Below are 22,973 nucleotides of genomic sequence, written 5' to 3'. Positions count from 1 at the left end.
GTCTTGTGGTAGCAAGCATGACTTGTCCCCATAGCTAAGTAGGGTCTGCCCTGGTTGCATCTAAATGGGAGACTTGATGTGTGAGCACTGCAAGATATTTTCCTCAGGGGATGAAGCCGCTCTGGGAAGAGCAGAAGGTTTCAGGTTCCCTCCCTGGCTTCTCCAAGAAAGGGCTGAGAGAGATTCCTGCCTGCAACCTTGGAGAAGCCACTGCCAGTCTGTGAAGACAATACTGAGCTAGATAGACCAATGGTCTGACTCAGTATATGGCAGTTTCCTATGTTCCTAGGTCTAATTTTCCTTATTCTCTCTGTAAATAAACCTGAATAAACTGCTTTAATTCATTTCAGTAAAACCTGTTAATAAACCCCTTGCTGCTTGATTCTGCCGGCCATTTTGAGCTTCTGTGCTGTAACCGATGCCTTTGAATTGTGAGGAGAACTTTCCAGAAGAGTTGGCTCTGCTGCCCAGGAAAAGGGAAATGACCCTCTGATTGGGAATGCTTGCCTTCATTGCCAGAAACTAGCCTGAGACCTCTCCTGTTCTTTATAAATAAAGCTGGCCTTCTCCATTCTATAGAGCAGGGATTCTCAACATTGGGTCCTCAGATTTTATTAGACTTCAACTCCCAGAATCCCCAATCCCAGTGGCCTTTGGTTGGGGATTATGGGAGTTGAAGTCCAATAACATCTGGGGACCCAACATTGAGAACCCCTGCTATAGAGGTTGCCAACTGCCAGGGCAATAGATTCAAACTACTATGAATATTTTATATACCTCTCTTCAACCAAAGTTCTCAAAGCAGTTTACATAGAAAAATAAATAATACATAAATAAGATGGTCCCGTCCCCAAAGGGCTCACAAAAATAAAAAGGCAGATACCAGCAACAGCCACTGGAGGAATGCTTTGCTGGGGTTGGATAGAGCCAGTTGCTTTCCCCCTGCTAAATATAAGAGAATCACCACTTTAAAAGGTGTCTCTTTGCTCAGTTAGCCAGTAAGTTGATCCAGGGAACAAGCTGTCCAGACTTCATGGTCATTAAGGTGCTGCTAAGCCTGTGTTTAGGCTGTACCATTTCAGACATCAGTTGGGGGCTCACGTAATAGAATGCCTCACCAGGCTGAGGTTTTGCTGAGCCAGCTGGTTAGCAGACCAGGGTGTAGAAAGGCCAGCGCACGTGTGCAGTTGGACTGATAACTGTAGCCCTATTCAGACATTATGCCGTACCTGCATTTAGAGGTTTATGGAAGAACAGCAGTTCCCAAATGGCGAGCCAGGATACAGCAGTGTGGTGCAAGGGATACTTTTGTTTCATTATTAGGACACACCTGGAAGTCCAAAGTGCTCATTTACCAAGGAATCTGCCTGCCATGTCTCTTCCCGATTCACGCACTTGTCTTTGACTCCTCCCAGTCAGCTTTCACTGAGTATTTCTGCCTTCTGCATCAGGTCCAGTTGGCTTATTTAGTCCCTCCCAATGTAGAGGCAACAGAACTACCTGCCTCAAATGAGGCTGCCTGGTGGTCTCTGCATGAGTCACAGCTATCGACATGTCTTCTTCCAAGGAAAAGGCACAGTGACTGATGTAGAAACCTAGAGAATGGGTTCCTCTGAAGGTGGGCCTCTGTCATTCTCAAGCCCTCAGAGACTGCAATCCTACGTATGTTTACCTCTGAGTAAGTCTAATGGAATCAGTGGGCATTATTGAGTAAATATCCATAGGCTTGTGCTGTAAGAGTGACGCTTCTCATGCGCGAGTATGTTTTAAATTCAGCCAAACCACACACTTCAGAAGTGTGGGAAACCTGGCCATAGAAACTAACGTGATTGGCATCGTCTGGGGCTTCCTTAGCAAACTTCCCTTTAACCACACCTGCACAGAATTCTTGCATTTTCGAGCAGCCCCGCAATCACATTTAAACGAACATCATATTCATCCACCAGAAGAGACATCAGCCTAGGTGTGGCTCTTTGGTGCAGGCGCAGAAAGCTCCTGAACCAGATAAGGCTCTACCAACCTAAGTCAGAACTTTTAGAGGAAGGAGAAGTTGGGGTCTGATCAAAACGAAGACCTATGGGAACAGTGGAAGATTCAGGCTGAAATACTAGGAAAAAAATGCATCAAAGTGAAATGCAACACAGGCCAGGAATTTTGTGGTGTGGACATTCTTTTCCTTCCTATCTACAGGTGAAACTCGGAAAATTAGAATATCGTGCAAAAGTCCATTAATTTCAGTAATGCAAATTAAAAGGTAAAACTGATATATGAGACAGATGCATTACATGCAAAGCGAGATAAGTCAAGCCTTAATTTGTTATAATTGTGATGATCATGGCGTACAGCTCATGAAAACCCCAAATCCACAATCTCAGAAAATTAGAATATTACATGGAACCAAGAAGACAAGGATTGAAGAATAGAACAATATCGGATCTCTGAAAAGTATAAGCATGCATATGTATTCAGTACTTGGTTTGGGCCCCTTTTGCAGCAATTACTGCCTCAATGCGGCGTGGCATGGATGCTATCAGCCTGTGGCACTGATGAGGTATTATGGAAGACCAGGATGCTTCATTAGCGGCCTTCAGCAATTCTGCATTGTTTGGTCTCATGTCTCTCATCCTTCTCTTGGCAGTGCCCCATAGATTCTCTATGGGGTCAGGTCAGGCGAGTTTGCTGGCCAATCAAGCACAGTACACTGTATACTTTTCAGAGGTCCGATATTGTTCTATTCTTCAATCCTTGTCTTCTTGGTTCCATGTAATATTCTAATTTTCTGAGATTGTGGATTTGGGGTTTTCATGAGCTGTACGCCATGATCATCACAATTAAATTAAGGCTTGACTTATCTCGCTTTGCATGTAATGCATCTGTCTCATATATCAGTTTCACCTTTTAATTTGCATTACTGAAATTAATGGACTTTTGCACGATATTCTAATGTTCTGAGTTTCACCTGTAAAGTATTGAGGCCAGGAAAGGATTTTAAGTTTACAGATTATGTTTCTGAGGATGTACAGTAGTTATTTCTTTGCTAGCCAAAAGGGAAAGCAAATACCTGTCAGAGAGCTCAGGAGGCGAGATTTCTACATCTACCCCAGCTACAGCAGAAGTGCACAGGTAAGGGAGCACTGCTAATTAATATTGTCTGGAGTCATAGAGTTAAAGTTCCAAATAAAATAGTTTCTTTAGGAAATTCATCATGGAGAGAGATTGAGACCTACACGCCTCATTGCTAGCTACATACATGAAGAGTAAAAGGGAGAAGAAGGAAGTCCCTCAGGTGAGAGAATAAAACCTGAGATGATCAGCCTAACAAAGGGGCATCAGAGTGGAGAAAGCATGGTCAGCAAGGGAATGTCCTTACTGGCTGTCTCTATGCCCAGTGGTCAATAGTATGAGAGCCGGCGTGGTCTAGTGGTTAGAGTGCTGGACTAGGACCGGGAAGACCCGAGTTCAAATCCCCATTCAGCCATGAAACTAGCTGGGTGACTCTGGGCCACTCACTTCTCTCTCAGCCTAACCTACTTCACAGGGTTGTTGTGAAAGAGAAACTTAAGTATGTAGTACACCGCTCTGGGCTCCTTGGAGGAAGAGCGGGATATAAATGTTGTTGTTATTATTATTATTATTATTTTATTATTTATTATTAATAATAATAGGGCTGCTGGTGCTAAGAGTCAATGCCATGCAGGAGGTATGCATGGTATTGTACACTATGGTATTGTCTAGGGAGACCCCTGACACCAGGAGGTTTGTTAGAGCCTCCCGGTAGGGGGTTTCCTCATGAGTCACTGCGCCCACGATCACCAAAATGGGGTTAGTGGAGTACTCACTCCACTTACCTCATTTAAGGGAGGGATTAAGCGGGCTAAACGCAGGAGCTGTGCAGCTCCTGAGGGTTCTCACGACCTCTTGAAAGCGAGCTGGGCTCCTTTAGCCCTCTTTCGAGCGGCCATGAGAATCGCCTCATTGACTAAGGTTAGTGGGTCGAGACCAACGGGAGAGATCAGCTTCAACCCCAAATGAAAGATGATCATCTATGCCCTAGTCTCCACCTTTGTTAACCCAGACTCTAGCCGTAGGGCCAGGCTTGGCATAGCGGGGGACCTGCAAAATTGCTCTCAAAATTTGTTTGTGTGACCTCCATGGGATTAAAATTAGAATATGGCCCTTGCTGAGTTCTGTACAGGAGCTGAGAAAGAGATTTAGCCCCAAATAATGTGATGGTTGTAGGAACCCAATGACCTCCTCTGGTTCAATATAACCTCAAAATGTCTGCAGCGCTTCTTTGGGCTGTCTGCACTGCATATTCACATACAGCATATTAAAAAAAAATCAGATTTCTAGTCCTTATCTCCACAAAGTTTCTAGAGCAGCAGTTACTCAATACACCCCCCCCCAGGAGTGCCGTTGGAGCCAACTCCACCCTATTTAATTTTATTTATTTATTTATTTACATTTATATCCTGCTCTTCCTCCAAGGAGCCCAGAGCGGTGTACTACATACTTGAGTTTCTCTTTCACAACAACCCTGTGAAGTAGGTTAGGCTGAGAGCGAAGTGACTGGCCCAGAGTCACCCAGCTAGTTTCATGGCTGAATGGGGATTTGAACTCAGGTTCTCCCTGGTCCTAGTCCAGCACTCTAACCACTACACCACGCTGGCTCTCATGCTGGCCATCTGGTATAGAAATTTAACAATAAAAAACAAACAAACAGGATGCTGGACTAGATGGGCCTCCTTGGGCCTGATCCAGCAGGACTGTTTTTATGTTATTATTATTAATGGAATTGAAAGAGAAAGGGATGATTGTAATTTGCTAAAATCATGCTGTCTGCGTTCTGTTTCCTCAAACAGCTGCTTGTTGCTTCAGCTGAAAGAAAGGGGGGACCAAGGGTGCAAGCGCACGCCGCTCCTCTCGGATTTTTTTTGTATGTTGTTGTTTGATTAGCTGTTTGGAATACTATGCAAATTTAGCTTATTCTGCTGTGATTGTTATCAAGCACTGCTTAGGGAAGAGAAAGGTTTGTAAGTGAGAAAAGGAATTTTGAATGGAATGTGGTTTGCAGTTTGAAGGAATTGGAATGAGTTGGAATGTGGTTTGCAGTTTGAAGGACAAAAGGGAAGTTTTTATTTGAATGGAATGAAATGTGTGCAGTGTGGGTTGTGAGGTGGAAGGAATGCAATCTGAGATAGGTTGGGAGAAGAATGTTGGTTTATGGACTATTTTGCTAATGACTGTGTTTACTGGGGATTCTTTTTGTGTTCCACTTAACCGATTAACTTGCTCATGGGTAAACATGCTTAAATGTAATACCACAGATTTATTTTGTTTAAATGCAGTTTGAAATATGTAGCTGTTCATTTTATTATGTTTTCTAAATGGTATTTGATTGTATCACTAACATGTGAACTTATCTGCCTCCCTTCAAGGACTTTGTTTGAAAGTTAACTGCGTCTTATGTTAATTCCAGGGATGCTGTGGGTGTGCATATATGTATGTATATGTTTCTATGGGAGCCCAGATATGCTTCTGTGAAGATTCCGTTCCTGAGAACTTTATTTTTGTTAAGTTCTGTGTGGGATTCCACATTTTGTTAAAATGCAGAGAGTATTCTGCCATTCATCTGATGGGACTTTTGTTATATATGTGAAAAAGTTTTAGTGATTTGCTATATATTCTGTAAGTTATTACAGAGGAAACTTGCCCTGAGATTGAATTTAATTGAGATTGAAGGAGGTGTAGTTAGTAGCCGTGGTCTTAGCAACAGAAGGAATTATCGCAGCACCTCAGTCTTGAAACGGGTTCTGAATGGCAGTATTCCTTCCTTGTGGGTCTTCCTCCTTTTGCAAAAAGGGGGGAATGCTGCTAAATGGCTGGGATACAAATGTATATGCAGAAGAAAGGGCGAGTTCTGTCTACTCCATTCTCCCAATGTCAGATTGCGTGTGTCCTCCTTGTCACTCAGAATGCAATGGTTTTTGTCAAATGTAATCTTATACTGTGGTATTAACTTTTAGTAATTTCTTTAGTAATTTCTTTAACTTTTCTTAATTTCTTTAAAGGGAGATTTGGAAAAAACTTTGTATGGATATATACTTTTGATTTCCTTTATGTTTTCTGTATGGCCTGTGGTTGTAATGATATTGCTTGATGGTAATTGCTTGAAAATGCTTGAGTGTATGTGTATACACTCAAACCTACACATGCTGGGGAAGGAGGGGGCTCTTAGGTTCCTCTGACTTTGTTTACGTGTTTTTTTTTTTATAGACTGTGCATGGAAAAGTGTTTCCTATGTGGAGTCGGGCTCAAGGTAGACTATGACCGGAGTCTGTTCTCACTCCAAATACTGAGTGAGAAGGAAGGTCTCTGGACGGCCACTTCTTGTTGTGGGTGAGAAGGAAAAGGATTTTAAGTCAAATAGTTAAATGGAGTTATTGTTTTATATCTTCACGATATGTATGAAATGTTCTGCTAATTGTTTTTGATATAAACTGAGAGTATTGTCAATGGGTCTGAGGCTTCAAATTTGTGAATTTGTCCTACCGCCAGCCCTGCTTTGCCTTCACAGTAGCTGGATCTTGAAATTCCAGATCCCAGACATGAGATTTGGTGAAAGAAATTTTGTTTTGCCACTCCTGCAAGTGGAAGGGAGTTCCAAAGGACTGGTTTGCATCTTACCTGGAAAACCTCCCAGTTTAAAAGGGATCAAGTTTTTGTGTGTTATCGTAAAACCCATACTCTGTTTTCACTGCTTCTAATTAGAGATTAGATGATAACTTGTGTTTATCACAGGCATCACTCCTCTGCCAGACTATGGACATTTTTCTGGATAATACCTTTTGATAAGGAAGCCTGTTTGTTTCATGAGACTTTACACCTCCCGTAAGGGGTTTTAATCCTATTTCAACAAGGTATAGTAGTTTTGCTTGGACTGTTTGGACTGGGCAAGGATTGTTTCTTTTATGTAGGTTTTTATGAGGATATTGTTGCCTTACCAAGCTTGCTAGTAATGAGGTTGAAGGCGGAGAGCTGGAACACTATCTACGCATGGCTTAGATGTGGACAGTGAGAATCCATAAGCCAGATGTCACTGACGAATCACCCCTTTATGGAGGTTGGAGTCAGATACACTGGATGGGGATTGTTGTGTATTGCCCTGTCAGAAGTCTGTAAGTATAATTGTCAGCCAACGCGGTGCAGTGGTCAGAGTGCTGGATTGGGACCGGGAAGCCTGAGTCCAAACCCCCATTCTGCTGTGACACTTGCTGGGTGACACAGAGCTTGCCACTCAAATGATTTGGCCTGCCTCACAGGGTTGTTGTAAGGAGGAAGAACAGGATACAGAAGAGAATGTGAGATGCCGCATGGAGACAGGACTTTGTTGGCAGTTACGCCCAAAGGGCCTTGGTGAAATTCAAGCGCTGAAGTTTTATGTTACAGCCTCTTGAGTGATATGACTATGTTTGACCTGAAAGGCTTTAATGTCTCCTCAAAACCCCAAGCTCCCAAGGGGGGTGAAAAATGTGAACGCCTTTTTCTTTTTGACTTTATTGCTTTGCTTTTGCCCCGGATTGCCATTATATTCTCGTGATCAGAAACCAGCCTACAACACAAGCCACTAAGCCTTAATGAGGACATCATCCCCTGTTTTGGTCTTTGGGGGGAAAGGGGCCCAGGGCAAGCAGGAAAATAAAAACATAAATTGGAATGAATATGCTGGAAGATCAAATTGAAAATAGCCTCAGGTTTATTTATTTGTTTATTGTATTGGGCTGTTCAGGGACTCAGTCTCAGCATGCTGTCCCTACCCAAGGAAGGAGGGGGGAACTGGAAATTCATGAGTCTATCTTTTATTCCTAAAATAAGCAGGATTGTCTTGAACTGTCTTTCTCGAGAGGGATGTCTTACTGTTGAAGACCAAAGCAATGGTCAAGTGAAGGAGAAGGGAGCCTTCAGAGGATGACAGTCCTGACCCTGACACCAATGATGATGGAACATCCATTGGCTGCCCTGTCTTGGGTTCGAGGAAATGGCCATGATGCAGGTTTCTTGTTTCTGATCCTCATGCGTCCCGGAGTGCTGTAGTTAATGATGCCGGATATCTGAGGAAGGCCTGTATACATCCAGACGACGGCCTTGCATATATCCTGAGAGGGCTATGCCCTCTATACGTGGTGTCTCTCGTTCCCCGAGAGAGACGGTGACTCTACCTGTTCGGCAGCCCCAGCCTTTTGTCAGCTCCAAGTTGCAGGAAGGGGGGAGGAGATAGGTTGTGGTTGGCATTCACGTCGTGATTTGAAATATCAAGCAGCCTTGCTTGGTGGAGGACGCCTGGGTGGATACGTATTTGATGGAACGCTTGACACGTTGGGCTTTAGAGCTTGATTGGAACTGGGTTAGAGCATTGACATTAGCTCTATATCGTGCACTCTAACCCCACGGGGAAGAACCAAACTTGCCCCTTTTGAAGTGTCCTATGGGCGGGCAGTTCCCATTTCGAATGTCACAAATGACATTGACTTGACTGTAGGGGGGAATGATGCACAGCAGGTGTATGTACAGGAACTGGCGCAGGGCACTGAGCGCAGGGCACTGAACATAGGAGCAGGCGCATTCCTAAAGTGGTAAAAGGAGCCACTCCAGGCCGACTGGGACGGAGTGAGGACGTGGGTCCACCATACCAGGGTGAAGCTGACCCTAACCGACTGATTAGCCTGCCTTGGACAGTGTTCCCGACCTACTGTTGACCAGCCTCTACGTGTACAGTTCCAGAGACAATGTGCATCATATCCAGGGACAGTTTTAGAGGCAATGTCCCTAACTGTGGGGTTGGGAATAGCTCTTGCAGCACGCTAGTACATGCATTTCTTGTGGAATGGCCTCACAGATATTGGTTTGGGTGCCCCAACCCGGTTGGGGTAGGAGAAGCCGAAGTATCTGTTGGACCACTCAGGTCTGGCTATGGGTTGATGTATTTATATTGTTCCCAACCACCTGGGGCTAAGTGAATCCCCACCCCGAGGTACAGGCAGCAGTCCATGCCACCTGGCTTAAGGACTGCTGGGTGTGCACACATGCTGACATATATTCTAATGAGCTAATCGCCAGGTCAGGAGGTCCAGTGCCCCTCACATGGTGGGCAAGGCCCCCACGAGTGTGATGGGGTCCTGTTTGGGTTAGCAGCATTGACCTTGCTTGGAGACCCACATGGAGGGGAGGTGGTACACAAGTCCAAACCTTTACCCGCACATGGGAAACTGGTTCTCCTTAGGGATTTCTGCATTCCAGGTGGAAAGCTGGTTGCAGCATCCCATCTGCCCAGGAACGAACCTCCCCTATTGGGGTCAAGGCTACCCCGATACATCAATACTAGAGAAAGACATGCTGTTCTGGTAGCTCCAGGTCTTAACACACATCAATTTCGGAGGATGAATACAATTGAAGGAAGCCCAGGCGGGTGCGCGGCTGGGGGAGTCAGTCATGTGACTTGCCTCTGGGGGGCCCCCAAGGCAGTGGCCCCCCCCCAGACAACTGTCTCCTCTTGCCCTATTATAGTTACACCCCTGGACAGAGGGTAGGCTCAAGGGAAGGCAGGTCGGGTGGGTGGAAACTGCACCGCAAGCATTTGAAGAGGGAATGGGCGGGGAGCCTCCAAAGGCACGGAGAGGGGTCTACTGGAGCTGGTCCGTGCGTGACTGGAGAGAAAGGCTCCCCCCCCCCGCCGCCGTCCGACCATTTCAGACTATGCATAGGGTGGTGGAAATCAACGGCACACTTTACCTTATTGGGCGGTGGCCTGCGAGGAGACTGATTGATGCATCTGAGATATTCCCTTCCATATCTGGGAGCTGTTACCTTCTCTTGGTCAAGCCAGAAGGCCTCTTGCGTTTGTGTAGATGGAAATCAGTTCCAAATGAGTTTAGGTGTTAGCTAAATGGGGCGTGTGGTGGTGGGAGTGCCTTCCAGGATTAGCCCGCAGTCTCTATTCATGTGTTATAATCAATGCACATACACCTAGCGATGAACACATGTTCTGATCTGTACAGCCTTATACTACCTAGCTGTATCCTTCATTTCAGGGGGCCTCTATCCAGATTCACTTCTAAAATGAGCATAGTCATTCACACACCTGCCTCAGATTCAGACTATACACAGGGTGATGGCCTGTGTGAGGAGCTGATTTGTCCGTGATTTTTCCATCTACGCGGGAGCTTTTTTCTTCTTTTCTTGATCAAGCCAGAAGGTCCCTTGAGTTTGGGTAGATAAAATCAGTTTCAAACGAGTTTATGTGGTAGCTAAATGAGGGATCAATAGGGTAGGGGTGCCTTCCAGGAGTAGTCTGGAGTCTACAGGAACCAACATCAGTCTCCAGAGGACTACTGAAAGCAATCCTAGTGTAAGAATTTATTTAAATAATGTAAGTGTTCTCCTCTGGGCCTGGCCACAACCTGGGCCGGGGGGGGTGCAGGTGCGGGCAGGTCCTATCTTCGGAACCAATATGTGTGTCTCAGCTGAGGTTGTGGCCAGAGGGGAACACTTAAATTAATTACATAAATTATTGCACTAGCAATAGGATTGCCTGGTTGCCGTTTATTTGCATTCTAGGGTTTGAGAGACTCCATTTTTGAGAGTATGTACACACACACACTAAAAGACAATTGTGTGGATACGAACACAGAACTTCCTGTGTATCTAGGGAGCCAAGGCATAACTCTCATTGAGATGAAGTGCTCTGAGCCCTGTACAAAGCTTGCTTTTTGCTTGCATTCTAGGGGTTCGGGGACTTTGCTTTGGAGAGTGTGTATGCACAGGAGCCAGAAAGAATAACCATGGGGACCCCAACGCAGACTTCCTTCTGTGTCTAGAGCAGGGGTGCACTGCACAACTCAAGTGCCCCAGTGGGCCAGAACCAACCATAACTTGGTGTGTGGGGACCAAGTCTTGGGGAGGAGAGCTGGTTTTGTGGTAGCAAGCATGACTTATCCCCTTATCTAAGTAGGGTCCATCCTGGTTGCATATGAATGGGAGACTAGATGTGTGAGCACTGTAATATATTGCCGGGGTGGTGGAGCTGCTCTGGGAAGAGCATCTAGGTTCTAAGTTCTTTCCCTGGCATCTCCAAGATGGGGTTGAGAAAGATTCCTGCCTGCAGCCTGCAACCTTGGAGAAGCCGCTGCCAGTCTGTGTAGACAATACTGAGCTAGATGAACCAATGGTCTGACTCACATATGGCAGCTTCCTATGTTCCTAAGGTCAAAGTTCAGAGCTTTATTGCATTAAAATTAACAATATTGATGAAAGCTATTATTAGTTTCTTGTGAATCTTCCCATCAAGGTACCCACAGTTTTATGCAAGGAGAATGGCTTGTTAAATCTTGGCTTTTTATCCAGGCCTTTACATGATTCTTTCTATTGCTGCTTCTGCGTGTTTTTACCCGTGTATAGTTTTTTGTGTGTGTATTTTATATATTTTAAATCAGATTTGTTTCATATTTTTAGCTTGATATTTTTAATTGTTCATTTTTATTCTATGTTTTTAACTTTTGTGAACCGCCTTGGGATTGCTTTTAATGAAAGGCGGTATATAGACTTAACAATAAATAAATAAATAAATAAATAAATAAAATAAAATAGTCCCTCTCCTTGCTCAGTCTGTCAGTGGGGCCCCTGGAGGGCATGCCAGCCCAAAAGAAATGTCAAGTCCACTCCTCTGCCTGCAATCCTAGGCATGCTTACTTGGAAGTAAGCCTTAATGGGTATACTGTGGGGCATATTTCCTTTTCTCCCCCTCGGAGAAAAGGGAACTGATCGAGAGGGTGACCCTCACTCACCCTCTCTGCCTCGAGTCTGCCCACTTGACGCTGCAGCCGCAAGAATACATTCACTGGAACTCAAAGAGCCCATGGCCGGAGTAGGATGGTTGGGTCACGGCGTGGGGGATGGTTGGCTGTGCCACACACTTGCTACACACTCCTACGGAGAGGGAGCGCCTTCCTTCTGGGAAATGCCCCTCCTGCCCCGCATATGGTGGTGGTTTTCAAATGGAAACCGCAAGTGATGGCTGTGCTGCCCGGTTCTTTTCCTCTCTCTATCTCAGTGAACTCTGCCACTCCCCTGCCCCGAATTCTGAAAAGCAGAAGAGACGTTTCTTTGGCAAGGAGTCGCCGAGGAGTCGCGGCGCGCTCGAAGAACGAAAAGTGCAACATCTGCAGAGTGAGTGGTAGGGAAAGCGGAGGGAGGGTGAGAGGTAACATAAAAAGCGGAGGGAGGGTGGAGGATGTTGCTGGAGAAAGTCCCTTCCAGAACCAGAACCGTAGGACTTCTCTTGCAGTCCCGCTGCGAGCCTCCTGGTTGCCATTGCACGATTCTCCTCCGGCAAGACCCGCTCTCCGAACCATCGTCTTTCTGCATCAGGGACGGGTGCAGAGAGAGAGAAAAACCCGAAGAGCTATTATTTCGCTTTCCTTGCCCCAAAGGGAACTCCGTGAATTTCCCTCCTATTCCCCAAGCAAATTGAGCAGGGCTTCCTTTTATGATCCCAAGAGCCCCCCGCCCTGCCCCGGTGGATTTCCTGGCTGTGTCCTGGCTGGCCGCTTGATGGAAGGAAACTTATTTGTCTGTTTAGGCAGACATTTGATCTTCCAGCGCTGCTCGAATCCACGTGGTGGGTTTCCCCCCCGCTGCCTGGAGTTGTAAGGGAGACCCTCTTAATTCACCGGCATTCTGCTCCAGCTTTGATCAAGTTTTGTTGGGTTTTTCATCCCCAACTGATGTTTGTTTTTCGAATGGGTTGCTCGCTGCCTTGATGATTTGAGCAGAAAGACAAGAAATAAACCTTTAGAATGGAATGAAATTAATTCATCTGTACTGCTGGGAGAGCATTGGACAAGAAACTACTTCAGAAGTTATAGTGTTGCGCTTGGTAAGGTCTGGGATTTGGCAAATTAACTTTCCTTAATGGTGCAGGATGCTTCTGAATAAGGTGCTGAAGGCCTCCTTCCTGCCCTGCAGGGGACTGCAGAGCCATTAGAAAGCGATTAAAGAGTCATCAGGAGGCCAGCAGGTAATGTGGTCCGCCCATTGTTCCCTGTAACAGGGATTCCCAGAAGTTGTTTTATTATTTTTATTTTATTATTTATTTATTTAACATACCACCCAAAACTCAAGTCTCTGGGTGGTTTACAACAAAACAATAAAAACAAGTAAAAAGGTTAAAACATTACAACAATTTAAAACAATTTATTGTTGCATTTATTTATTGTTGCATTTATATACCGCCTTTCATTAAAAGACAACCCCAAGGCGGTTGATAAAACTATGAAAAATAATAGAGGAGAGCTGGTCTTGTGGTAGCAAGCATGACTTGTCCCCATAGCTAAGCAGGGTCTGCCCTGGTTGCATATGAATGGGGGATTTGATGTGTGGGCCCTGCAAGATATCCCCCTTAGGGGATGAAGCCACTCTGGGAAGAGCAGAAGGTTTCAAGTTCCCTCCCTGGCTTCTCCAAGATAGAGCTGAGAGAGATTCCTGCCTGCAACCTTGGAGAAGTGCTTGCTGCCAGTCTGTGAAGACAATACTGAGCTAGATAGACCAAATGGTCTGATTCAGTATATGGCAGTTTCCTATGTTCCTATGAAAAACCATCAAACTATTAAATCAGTATTTAATTAAAAGCCTGAGTAAACAAATGTGTCTTGACTGCCTTTTTAAAAAGTTGTAAGAGATGGGGAGGCTCTTATTTCAGCAGGGAGAATTGTTGATTACAATTCCTAGAATCCTCGGCCAAAGGCCATTGCAGCTGAGGATTCTGGGAGCTGTAGTCAACATCTGGAAATCCTTGTTACAGGGTCCACTGGGTCCACCTCATGGATGGGACAGGTGACGTCATTCCCCCTGCTTTTCCCTCAGCCCCAACCAAGTGTGTTTTGGTGCCTGTGTAAAGGCAGATCTTAAGAGAAATCGTGGAACAGACTGAATGAGAGAGCTGTAGTGTAGCGGCATTTTTTGGGGACGCAGGAGTGTCTCTCTAATGACCCGGTGCTTTGTTGCTGACTTCTGGGAATGCTGTCCTGCATTTCCACCCCATTTGATGCTCAACCTGTACATTAGGCCAAATACTACTAAGACACTGTAAGCTGCCAGTGATCTCTCCTCCAAGGGAAACTGGTGGCTGAGTAGTGCTGCACCCCTGGAACTTCTTACTGCTTGTAAAAGTGGGGTAGGGTGTGTAACAACATCATGTGCCATCAGTGTGCTATAAGCAGAAAAGGTCTCTGCCCCAAGGAGGTTACAATCTAAACTTCAAAAGTGGGGAGACAGCCGCAGCATCCAGGACAACAGGGATGAATAAGAAGCAGGTGAAATTATCCACGTTCGGGCTTAGTTTCAGTTTGGGATGAGGCCAAAAAGCTTACGTCAAAGACTTCATGGAAGAGGCAAAACTAAGACTCAATGTGTGAGGAAGCCAATAGGGCAGTTCACATGATCGTAACTGTGAAACACAAAATAAAACAATTCCAGATTAGCAAAAAAGAAATATTAAATGTGTATGAAGGATCAATATCTGTCATTACTTTGTTCTCCCTGGCAGGCAGCTGAAAGACATCTGTGTGACATTTCAGATCATCTTCTGCTTGGAGTGGAGAGGCATCTGCTGCAATGCGGCCTACTCAGGTAAGGAGTAGAGCAAGATGGCGGAAGGGAGGGGACACCCGAGGGGCCTGCTCCTTTCCAGGGCTTGAAAGGACCCCTCTCTTCCCGGTGGCTTATGTTGCTACGAGATATAGAAGCGGCCCATTTAGTGTTTCTTCCCCTTGCTCAAAAGTCACTGACCCCAACCCAGATTGGGACTGTTGTCAAGACCGGCTTCAACCTTTGCCTCCACCATAGTGGCCATCCAGATCTCACAAGCACACTCCAGCGGCTGCTCTTTGCCCTGGAAGGAAAGCTCCCTTTGCCCCCCTGAAAAACGTTGTGACCCTTATGGAGGCCAAGGGATCAAACATAATTCCCCAGCTCTCGGAGCAGCCTTCCGCTGCCAAAGGAGGTTGAGGTGGCCTCGGAGTTTTCAGCCGGGGGAGCTTTAAGGCTTACAGGCAGGGCTTGTTCGATTCACCGGCCCCGCCCTATACCTCCCTGCCACCCCGTCCTCTCCTAGGACCGGAAGTCAGCGGAGGCAGCCCATGGACATGAGCACATTGTGTGTGCCTGATGTGTGCGCAAGTGAGCCTGACGTGGGCGCAAGTGAGCCCAATATGCGCAGACACATGAGGTGCACATGCACGGGCGACTGCCGCTTCTGGTCTGAGGAGAGGATGGGGCGGCAGGGAGGTATGCTGCTGCCCCGCCGTACCAGTTTTTTAGAGAGCGCCAATGGGGGAAACACAGCGGGAAGGAGTAAGTGCAACCTCTCCTGCCCTTAAAGTTATCCCCTCCCTCCTGCCGTCGAACCTTCGAACCGTCCAGTGTTCGAACCTGTTGAGAGGCCTGTAAAAGGACCTCCAAACAGGTTCATGCACATCCCTACCCCCAAGGCTCAGTCAGCATCCCAGGGGTTCCTTCCACAGCAATCCTTCTTCCTGGACTGGCCCCCTCATCACTGGCCAGTCCTCCCTTATATAGCTCCTGACAGCTGGGGCGGGTCTTGCGAGATCTCGCCTTGAGATCTCACAAGAGCCGCTCTCGATCCTGCGAAGATACGTTGCCTGTTGATAGCGAGGCAACATCTCCCTGCCAGGGCCAACATGAACGCTTCCAGATGGGTGTATTGATGTCTGCGTCTTCCCTTACCCAATATTCTCCTCCCTGCAAGACCTGGGTGGGGGAAGGCCTGACATGAAGCTTGCCGCGTTTACCCACAGCAATCGGCTCCACCTCAGGGATCCCACTACCATCAGCCCCCCACATCACAGTGCTGTTCATCTGCTCGCCTATAGCTAGAGTTGGGATGCCCATTTCCCTGACCAGTCACTGACTCCCACCACTCACTCCCTGTTTTTTCCTATGGTCATATTGTCAGTTATCCCTTGAATTCATAGAGCTTTAGTATGGGAAGGGGACCTTGGAGGTCTTCTGCTCCAGCCCCCTGCTCAGTGCAAGGAATTGCTCTAGCGCAGGCCTGCTCAACTTCGGCCCTCCTGCAGATGTTGGCCTACAACTCCCATAATCCCTGGCTATGTGGCTGGGGATTCTGGGAGTTGTAGTCCAAAAGCAGCTGGGGGTGGGGCTGGTCTAAGTTGAGCAGGCCTGCTTAGCATCTCCGAGAGGTGGCCATCCAGTCTCTAAAAATCTCCCGTGGCAGAGGAGAGCCCAGCACAGCATGGGGCAGACTATCCCACTGTTGCACATTTAGAAACTTCTTCCGAATATCTTGCCTGAGTCTGCTTCCTTATAATTTCAACCTAGTATGAGAGGAGAGAGCCACTTAATGGCACAGCGGGGAAATGACTTGATTAGCAAGCCAGAGGTTGCTGGTTCGAATCCCCGCTGGTATGTTTCCCAGAGTCTGGGAAACTCCTTATATTGGGCAGCAGTGATATAGGAAGATGCTGAAAGGCATCATCTCATACTGTGTGGGAGGAGGCAATGGTCAACCCCTCCTGCATTCTACCAAAGATAACCACAGGGAGTTGACACCGACTCGACAGCACACTTTACCTTTATGAGAGGAGATCTGGTCATGTGTTAGCAAGCATGGATTGTTCCCTTTGCTAAGCAGGGTCTACCCTGGTTTGCACTGGGATGGGAGGCTACATGTGTGAACACTGTAAGATATTCCTCTTAGGAGATAGTGTCGGTCTGGGGAAAGCACCTCTGTGCTTGCCTGTAGAAGGTTCCAAGTTCCCTCTCTGGGATCTCCAAGATAAGGCTGAGAGAGAGACGTCTACTTGCAACCCTGGAGAAGATGCTGCCGGTCTGTGTAGTGAGCTAGATAGACCAAAGGTCTGACTCGCTATATGAAATCTGCACCACTATCATCAGAAGCGAAGACATCTTCTCTTCTGGAGGCTAGACTCTGAATCAGGAGGACAGGTCTATCAACAGCTACTAATCAGAGGGCTATAGGCCACCTCCAGCCCCAAAGACAGGATGCCTCTGAGTACTAGTTGCAGGGGAGTAACAGCAGGAGAGAGGGCATGCCCTCAACTCCTGCCTGTGGCTTCCAAAGGCATCTGGTGGGCCACTGTGTGCCACAGGATGCTGGACTAGATGGGCCTTCTTGGGCCTGATCCAGCAGGGCTGATCTTATGTCCTTATGTTAATCTATTGCAGGTTGTCAATGTTATCTGTGTAGGACCTAGTACAGGGTAGGGGCAGAATTCTTTCTGGCAGGAGAATATTTCTCTTTTCCAGGCTCCGGTGTCCTTTGAGGAGGTGGCTGTGTACTTCACCCGGGAGGAATGGGCTCTCCTGGATCCAGGCCCCAGAGCTCTGTATAAGGAAGTCATGCTGGAGAATTATGGGGTGGTGGCCGCTCTAGGTAAGGACTCCTCTTTCTTTGTAGACAGCTGGTGAAGATATTGCATATGTCTGCTTTTCAGGGCAGTTCAGGAGCTGGAGTGCTCCCGATTTTTGACTGTGTGTTAGATAAAAACAAGGTTGGAGGCGGGGAGCTTGAACACCAGGCAGGCCCTAGCTGGGCAGAACAGCTCTCTTGCCTTCTTCATTCAGAAGCTGGGGATGGAATCTGGCTAGGGCACACTCATCTTGCTCAGCTGAGGCTGGAGTGAGAATCAAGTTCTCTGCCTCTGACCTTGTTTTTCTCTAACACACCACTGAAAATAGGGAGCTCTCTCAGCTCCCAAATGAGGGCAGGACCCTGAGTGACTCCCTAATATCAATCATGTGAATTACCCTGTTGTTTGTGACTAGTGTTCCCTGTAACAGAAAATCCCAGATGTTGTTGACTACAACTCCCAACATCCTCAGTCCAAGCCCACTGCAGCTAGGGATTCTGGGAGCTGTAGTCAACAACATCTGGGATTCCCTCTTACTGGGAACACTGTTGGTGACTGCCCTATCAGATTTCAGCTGTGGAAAAGGGGTAGCTGGTGCATAGGCTCTGGATATGCCTCTTGAGTTTCCAAGGTGATTCACCTGAGGTTTAGTGATGCTGTTTTTAAAAGCACAAAATCTATGTTTGGAGGAGATGCCCAGCTTGCAAAGTGAGTTGCTTGCAATGATATGAATACAGGACCTCAGTGTTCTTTCTCCCTTATCGCCCAACCTTCTAGCACTTTATGAAGTGGTGTCCATAGGCCCAGACACTGGTAGGAAGAGATTTTGTGTGATCTTTATGTCTCTCCTGGGATTCTCCGTTAAAATGTAAATAACTAGCTTTACCTGAGGGAGGTCTATTTATCCAGCTCCCATCCCTGCTGTTGTGTGTGTAGGTTTAGTTACTCAGACGGGAGGTATTTTATTTTGCACAGTTACTTGGCATTCAAAGAGCTCAACTTCCCTTCTCTTGCCTTTTAGGGATGGGGATAGAGAGACAGGCTGCTTTGGCATGTCCATAGCTCAGTGGCATAGCCTTTGCCTTGCGTGAGGGTCCTGGTTCAATCCCAAGCATTTCCAGTTACTTGGTTTGCAGGTTAGAGATAACCTGAAAATAACCTGAAAAGGAGCCCCTGGTGGCGCAGTGGTAAAACTGCTGCCCTGTAACCAGAAGGTTACAAGTTCGATCCTGACCAGGGGCTCAAGGTTGACTCAGCCTTCCATCTTTCCGAGGTCGGTAAAATGAGTACCCAGAATGTTGGGGGGCAATATGCTAAATCATTGTAAACCGCTTAGAGAGCTTCCAGCTATAGAGCGGTATATAAATGTAAGTGCTATTGCTATAACAGGGCAGGGAAAGATCTTGGTCTGGTCTGGAAGGGTCACTATAGATTAGCCAGTGCAGGGCTAGTTGGACCCGTGGTCCAGTTCACTAGCCCTGTCCAGTTGTTATGGAATTGGGGGCTTTGTGTGTGTGTGTGTGGAGTGCCCCAAGTCCCGCCAGCATGCTGCCATGTTCTCAAGCCGCACCGCACCCCACTCGCTAGGATTCCAGAATAATTCTGCAGAGGCACACACACTCCTCATGATGGAGAAATTCTTCCTGTGATCAGGTCACAATTGGTCTGGGTCTACCCAGGGATTTCACATCACAGGGAGGATCTCCCCACAAGTTAGTGCAGCATTTGTCTCTGCAGACATACATTGTAATCCTAGAGAGCTGGAATGGGGAAGTCGGGATCACAACCCAGGGATGTGGGGTTGCAGGAGAGCAATTGGGGACACTCTGCCCGAGTAGTATCTTCAGCTGCTGTAAGGACCAAACAGGGCTAGTGTAAAGCATCTTCATGCCTCAGCATTTTGAAGTCTGAAGTAACTGGCCTGTTTGTTTCCTCCAAAGAAGGGTTTGCAGCTCCTAAACCTGACCTCATCTCCTGGCTGGAAGGAGGAGGAGAAGATCCATCTGTCTGGGACTCCAAAGGAGTAGAGAGACCGGCACGTAGCTGCTTAGGTTGGTGTGTTTGTGGCTTTCCATTTGGGCATGGGAAATGAGGGCTGGTGGAGGAGGAGGAGGAGGAGGAGGAACAGCCTAAGGTGTCAGGCCATGCTTTCAAGTTTGCATTCCACTCTGGCATCTCACAGCATCTCCCTTCTCAGAACTGCCCTTCTTCATTCTCCCAGCCTTTTAAAATTGTCTGTTCTAATGTTATGGTTGATTTTAAACTGTTGAATTGTTTTAACTTTTAATATGTGTTTTAGTTGTTTTATGTTAACCGCCCAGAGACGAAAGTTTGGGCAGTATAGAAGATTGATTGATTGAGAAATAAATAAATAAGAATAAATAAGAGTGGCCAGCTGGCAGAGGGGTAAAAGCAGGTTGCCAACTGGGGGCTGGCAGGGGCCACTGAGTGGCTGGCAGGTGAGCAAGCTGGGTGAGAGCGGGAACTGGGTGGGCAGGCCGGCTGGCTGAAGCAGTGGCAGCAGATGGTGGGGCCAGATGGTGGGGCAGGCAAGTGAGTGAGGTGACTGGCTGGGCAGTGGCAGAGGCTTGAAAAAGTCAAAAAATTGGCACTTCAAAAAAAAAATTAGAAAAGAGCCACAGCTCCTCTCTTGAACACGGGCCCCTTAAAAGGTGGTTGTGCTCCTCTTTGGGCATGAAGGTTTACTTCCTCCACTCCACCCCACAATTTACTTACAGAGACCAGGCAGGGGGCAAACCATTTCCTTCTACCTTTGCTCCTGCCTGCAGGGGAGCAGGTAGCCATCTTCCGTGGCATGGCTTTCCCCCTCTGGAGTCCTGGGAATGGCGTTGGTCCTTCTGGGATTTCTAGCATTCTCTGAGAGTCTCTTCCGAGAGGCACTGCCAGTCTATGTATACCAAGGGTTTTTCAGCAAATGTGCCCCTTCGGCCTCAAAGCTTCAGTTGGCTACTACTGAACTCAGTGACTCGCATCCAGAGGAACCTGCTCATTGAGTCGCTGAGAAATAATGGAAGAAGACACAAGATGGCAAGAATTGCAGCCCCCGGAAGTCAATCTTTCCAGTGTTACTGGGAAACAAAATAATACTATGGAAGCAGCCAAGAACTGTGGCATGTGCTGCTAACTCTTCTTGGTGGCAAGGAAATGCCAAGCAAACTAACCTGCCCTGGAATGAGGCAAAGGAAAGGAAAGGGAACGTCAGCTAGAGGAGAGGAGAGCTAGTCTTGTGGTAGCAAGCATGACTTGTCCCCTTAGCTAAGCAGGGTCTGCCCTGGTTGCATTTGAATGGGAGACTACATATGTGAGCATTGCAAGAGATTCCCCTCAGGGGATGGAGCCGCTCTGGGGAGAGCAGAAGGTTCCAAGTTCCCTCCCTGGCTTCTCCAAGACAGGGCTGAGAGAGATTCCTGCCTGCAACCTTGGAGAAGCCGCTGCCAGTCTGCCAGCCCTTTGCCCCTCACTGGTGCACAAGCCAACCCATCCCTCCCTCAGGCTGAGCCCTCTACTCCCTCCTCCTCTTTTGTGACTGGCTGGTTGGTGCCCTTGCCCCGCCCTGCCCCGGCCTTACCTCCCTCAGCCTGACTGACAGGTTCAGCAGCATATCCCTGGCCTGGCTCTGCCCTTTCCTCCACCTCTCCAGTCATTGTCACTGGCTGGCTAGGTGCTCAGGCTTAGCCCAACACTCCCTCAGTGTGACTGACAAGCTCAGCAGACAGGGAAATCCTGGCTGGATGTTCGGTGACAGCATTTTCCTGGCTGCTGAGCCTTTCAGACACACTGAGGCAGGGGCGGGCTGAGCTGCAACCCCCTTTGAAAATACCTGATGTAGACAATTTAAGTCAGGTGGACCAATGGTCAGATTCAGCATTAGGTAGCATTATCGAGAAGTAGGATGGGGGGAATCCCATGCCTAAAACCCCAGAATCCTGCTGCCAGCCAGACGGTCCAATGTTCAGATTCAGCATTGGCCAGGTCCCTGAGGAACATCCGTAGTTCAGTGGTAGAACAACTGCTTTGAATGCTGAAAGTTCCAGGTTCAGTGCGTGGCAGCCTCTTCAGGATAGGACTGGGGGGGGAAAGACCCTTGTCTGAAACACTGGGCAGCAGTTGCCAGTCAGTGTAAATCAGGGTTGCACAACATTTGCCCTCTTGTCTTTGGACTACAGCTCCCATCGTTCCTAGCTGCGTAGACAATATTTGGGGATTGTGGGAGTTGTAGTCTCACTCCTGAAGGAGGACCGACGTTGTGAAGCCCTGGTGTAAACACTGTTGAGCAGTATGGACCCAGGGTCTGACTCAATGTGGCAGCTTCGTCAGGAGCATGCATAGTTGAGTGCTTTGCATGGGGGACGATTTTCCCAGGTTCCATCCCTGGCAGAATCTCCTGACATTCCTGAAACGGTGAACACATTGGCTTGGAAGTGTGGTTGCTCCCACCCGTTGTGATTGTTTTGGCTAAGCTTGAGGGAACCAACTCAGACTGGGCACAACATCCATACAGTCAAGTTATTTATAAGGTAACCAGGAAAGCTGGCTGTGGGCATAGGTTGCCAGGTGGAAGCCATGGAGTCAAGACAGATTTCTCTTGTACGGTTTTTATATTTATTTATCTATTTATTCATTCGATTTCTATACCACCCTTCCAAAATAATAAATAAATAAGATGGATCCCTGTCGCCAAAGGGCTCACAGTCTAAAAAGAAACATCAGACACCAGCAGCAGTCACTGGAGGTACTATGCTGGGGGTGGATAGGGCCAGTTACTCTCCCCCTGCTAAATAAAGAGAATCACCATGTTAAAAAGGTACCTCTTTGCCCAGTTAGCAGGAGTATGATTTGCTTGCCTCCCCAAACTCCCTGAGAGATCTTGGCATACTCCGGTTAGATCCTGATAAGGATTTGGAGTATCCTAAAGGATTGGGCTATAAAACAGATTGCTTAATCTCCCTCTCTCTGTGTTTCTCTGCAGTATTAATGTCTCTCTTGTAACATTGCTGCCTGACTCCTTTATGGCAAGGTTTCACATTCAGAAGTTTCCTGTAGTTGGTGGGGGGGGGGGGGCGCAAGGGAGTCAACCACTTTAAAAACTTGGAAAGCACTTTTAACATACCCTAACTGCATTGGATGAGGATAAATAATTCAATGCACATATATATGAGATGATATACCAGCAATGAAATATGCATTGCACTGCTCCAGAGACAAACTTCAAAATGGCCTCTTTTAATTTGTAAAAGATATTAAAATGACCTACAGATTGTTATGCAGAACATGTAAGCTAAAACAAAACCGAGCTCCCATTTTGTTTTAGTTTACATGTTCTGTGTAAAAACATGTAAGTTATTTTAATATCTTTTACACAATAAAGAGGTCATTTTGAAGTATAGCTAGATAGATCTAGATATATGTATATATGTGTTTATGTGAATGCAGATAGATAGATAGATATAACTATATGAGCGATGATAGACTTGCTTCTTTTTTCCT

At 47.0% G+C, this 22,973-nt stretch overlaps 1 protein-coding gene across 3 annotated transcripts in view; it reads left to right on the top strand.

The window, feature by feature from the left end:
• LOC128347494 (zinc finger protein 420-like) overlaps positions 1 to 22,973 on the top strand; it is a 48,141-nt gene that overhangs the window by 21,774 nt on the left and 3,394 nt on the right. The window contains exons 1-4 of one of the 3 annotated variants that reach the window (XM_053302328.1): positions 11,837 to 12,222; positions 14,600 to 14,682; positions 17,362 to 17,488; positions 19,409 to 19,516. The exons of 1 other annotated variant lie outside the window; for it this stretch is intronic. In XM_053302328.1, coding sequence (XP_053158303.1) covers positions 14,668 to 14,682; positions 17,362 to 17,488; positions 19,409 to 19,516 — 250 coding nt within the window. In that variant the 5' untranslated portion in view covers positions 11,837 to 12,222; positions 14,600 to 14,667. Of the gene's footprint in view, positions 1 to 11,836; positions 12,223 to 14,599; positions 14,683 to 17,361; positions 17,489 to 19,405; positions 19,517 to 22,973 lie in introns of those variants that run through there. One more of the 3 variants, XM_053302327.1, reaches the window with a different exon arrangement.

This window comes from Hemicordylus capensis, chromosome 2 (genome assembly GCF_027244095.1).
Source record: "Hemicordylus capensis ecotype Gifberg chromosome 2, rHemCap1.1.pri, whole genome shotgun sequence".
Lineage (NCBI taxonomy): Eukaryota > Metazoa > Chordata > Lepidosauria > Squamata > Cordylidae > Hemicordylus > Hemicordylus capensis.
The sequence above is the reverse complement of the archived record's forward strand: the minus strand, read 5'-3'. Positions and strand labels throughout refer to the sequence as shown.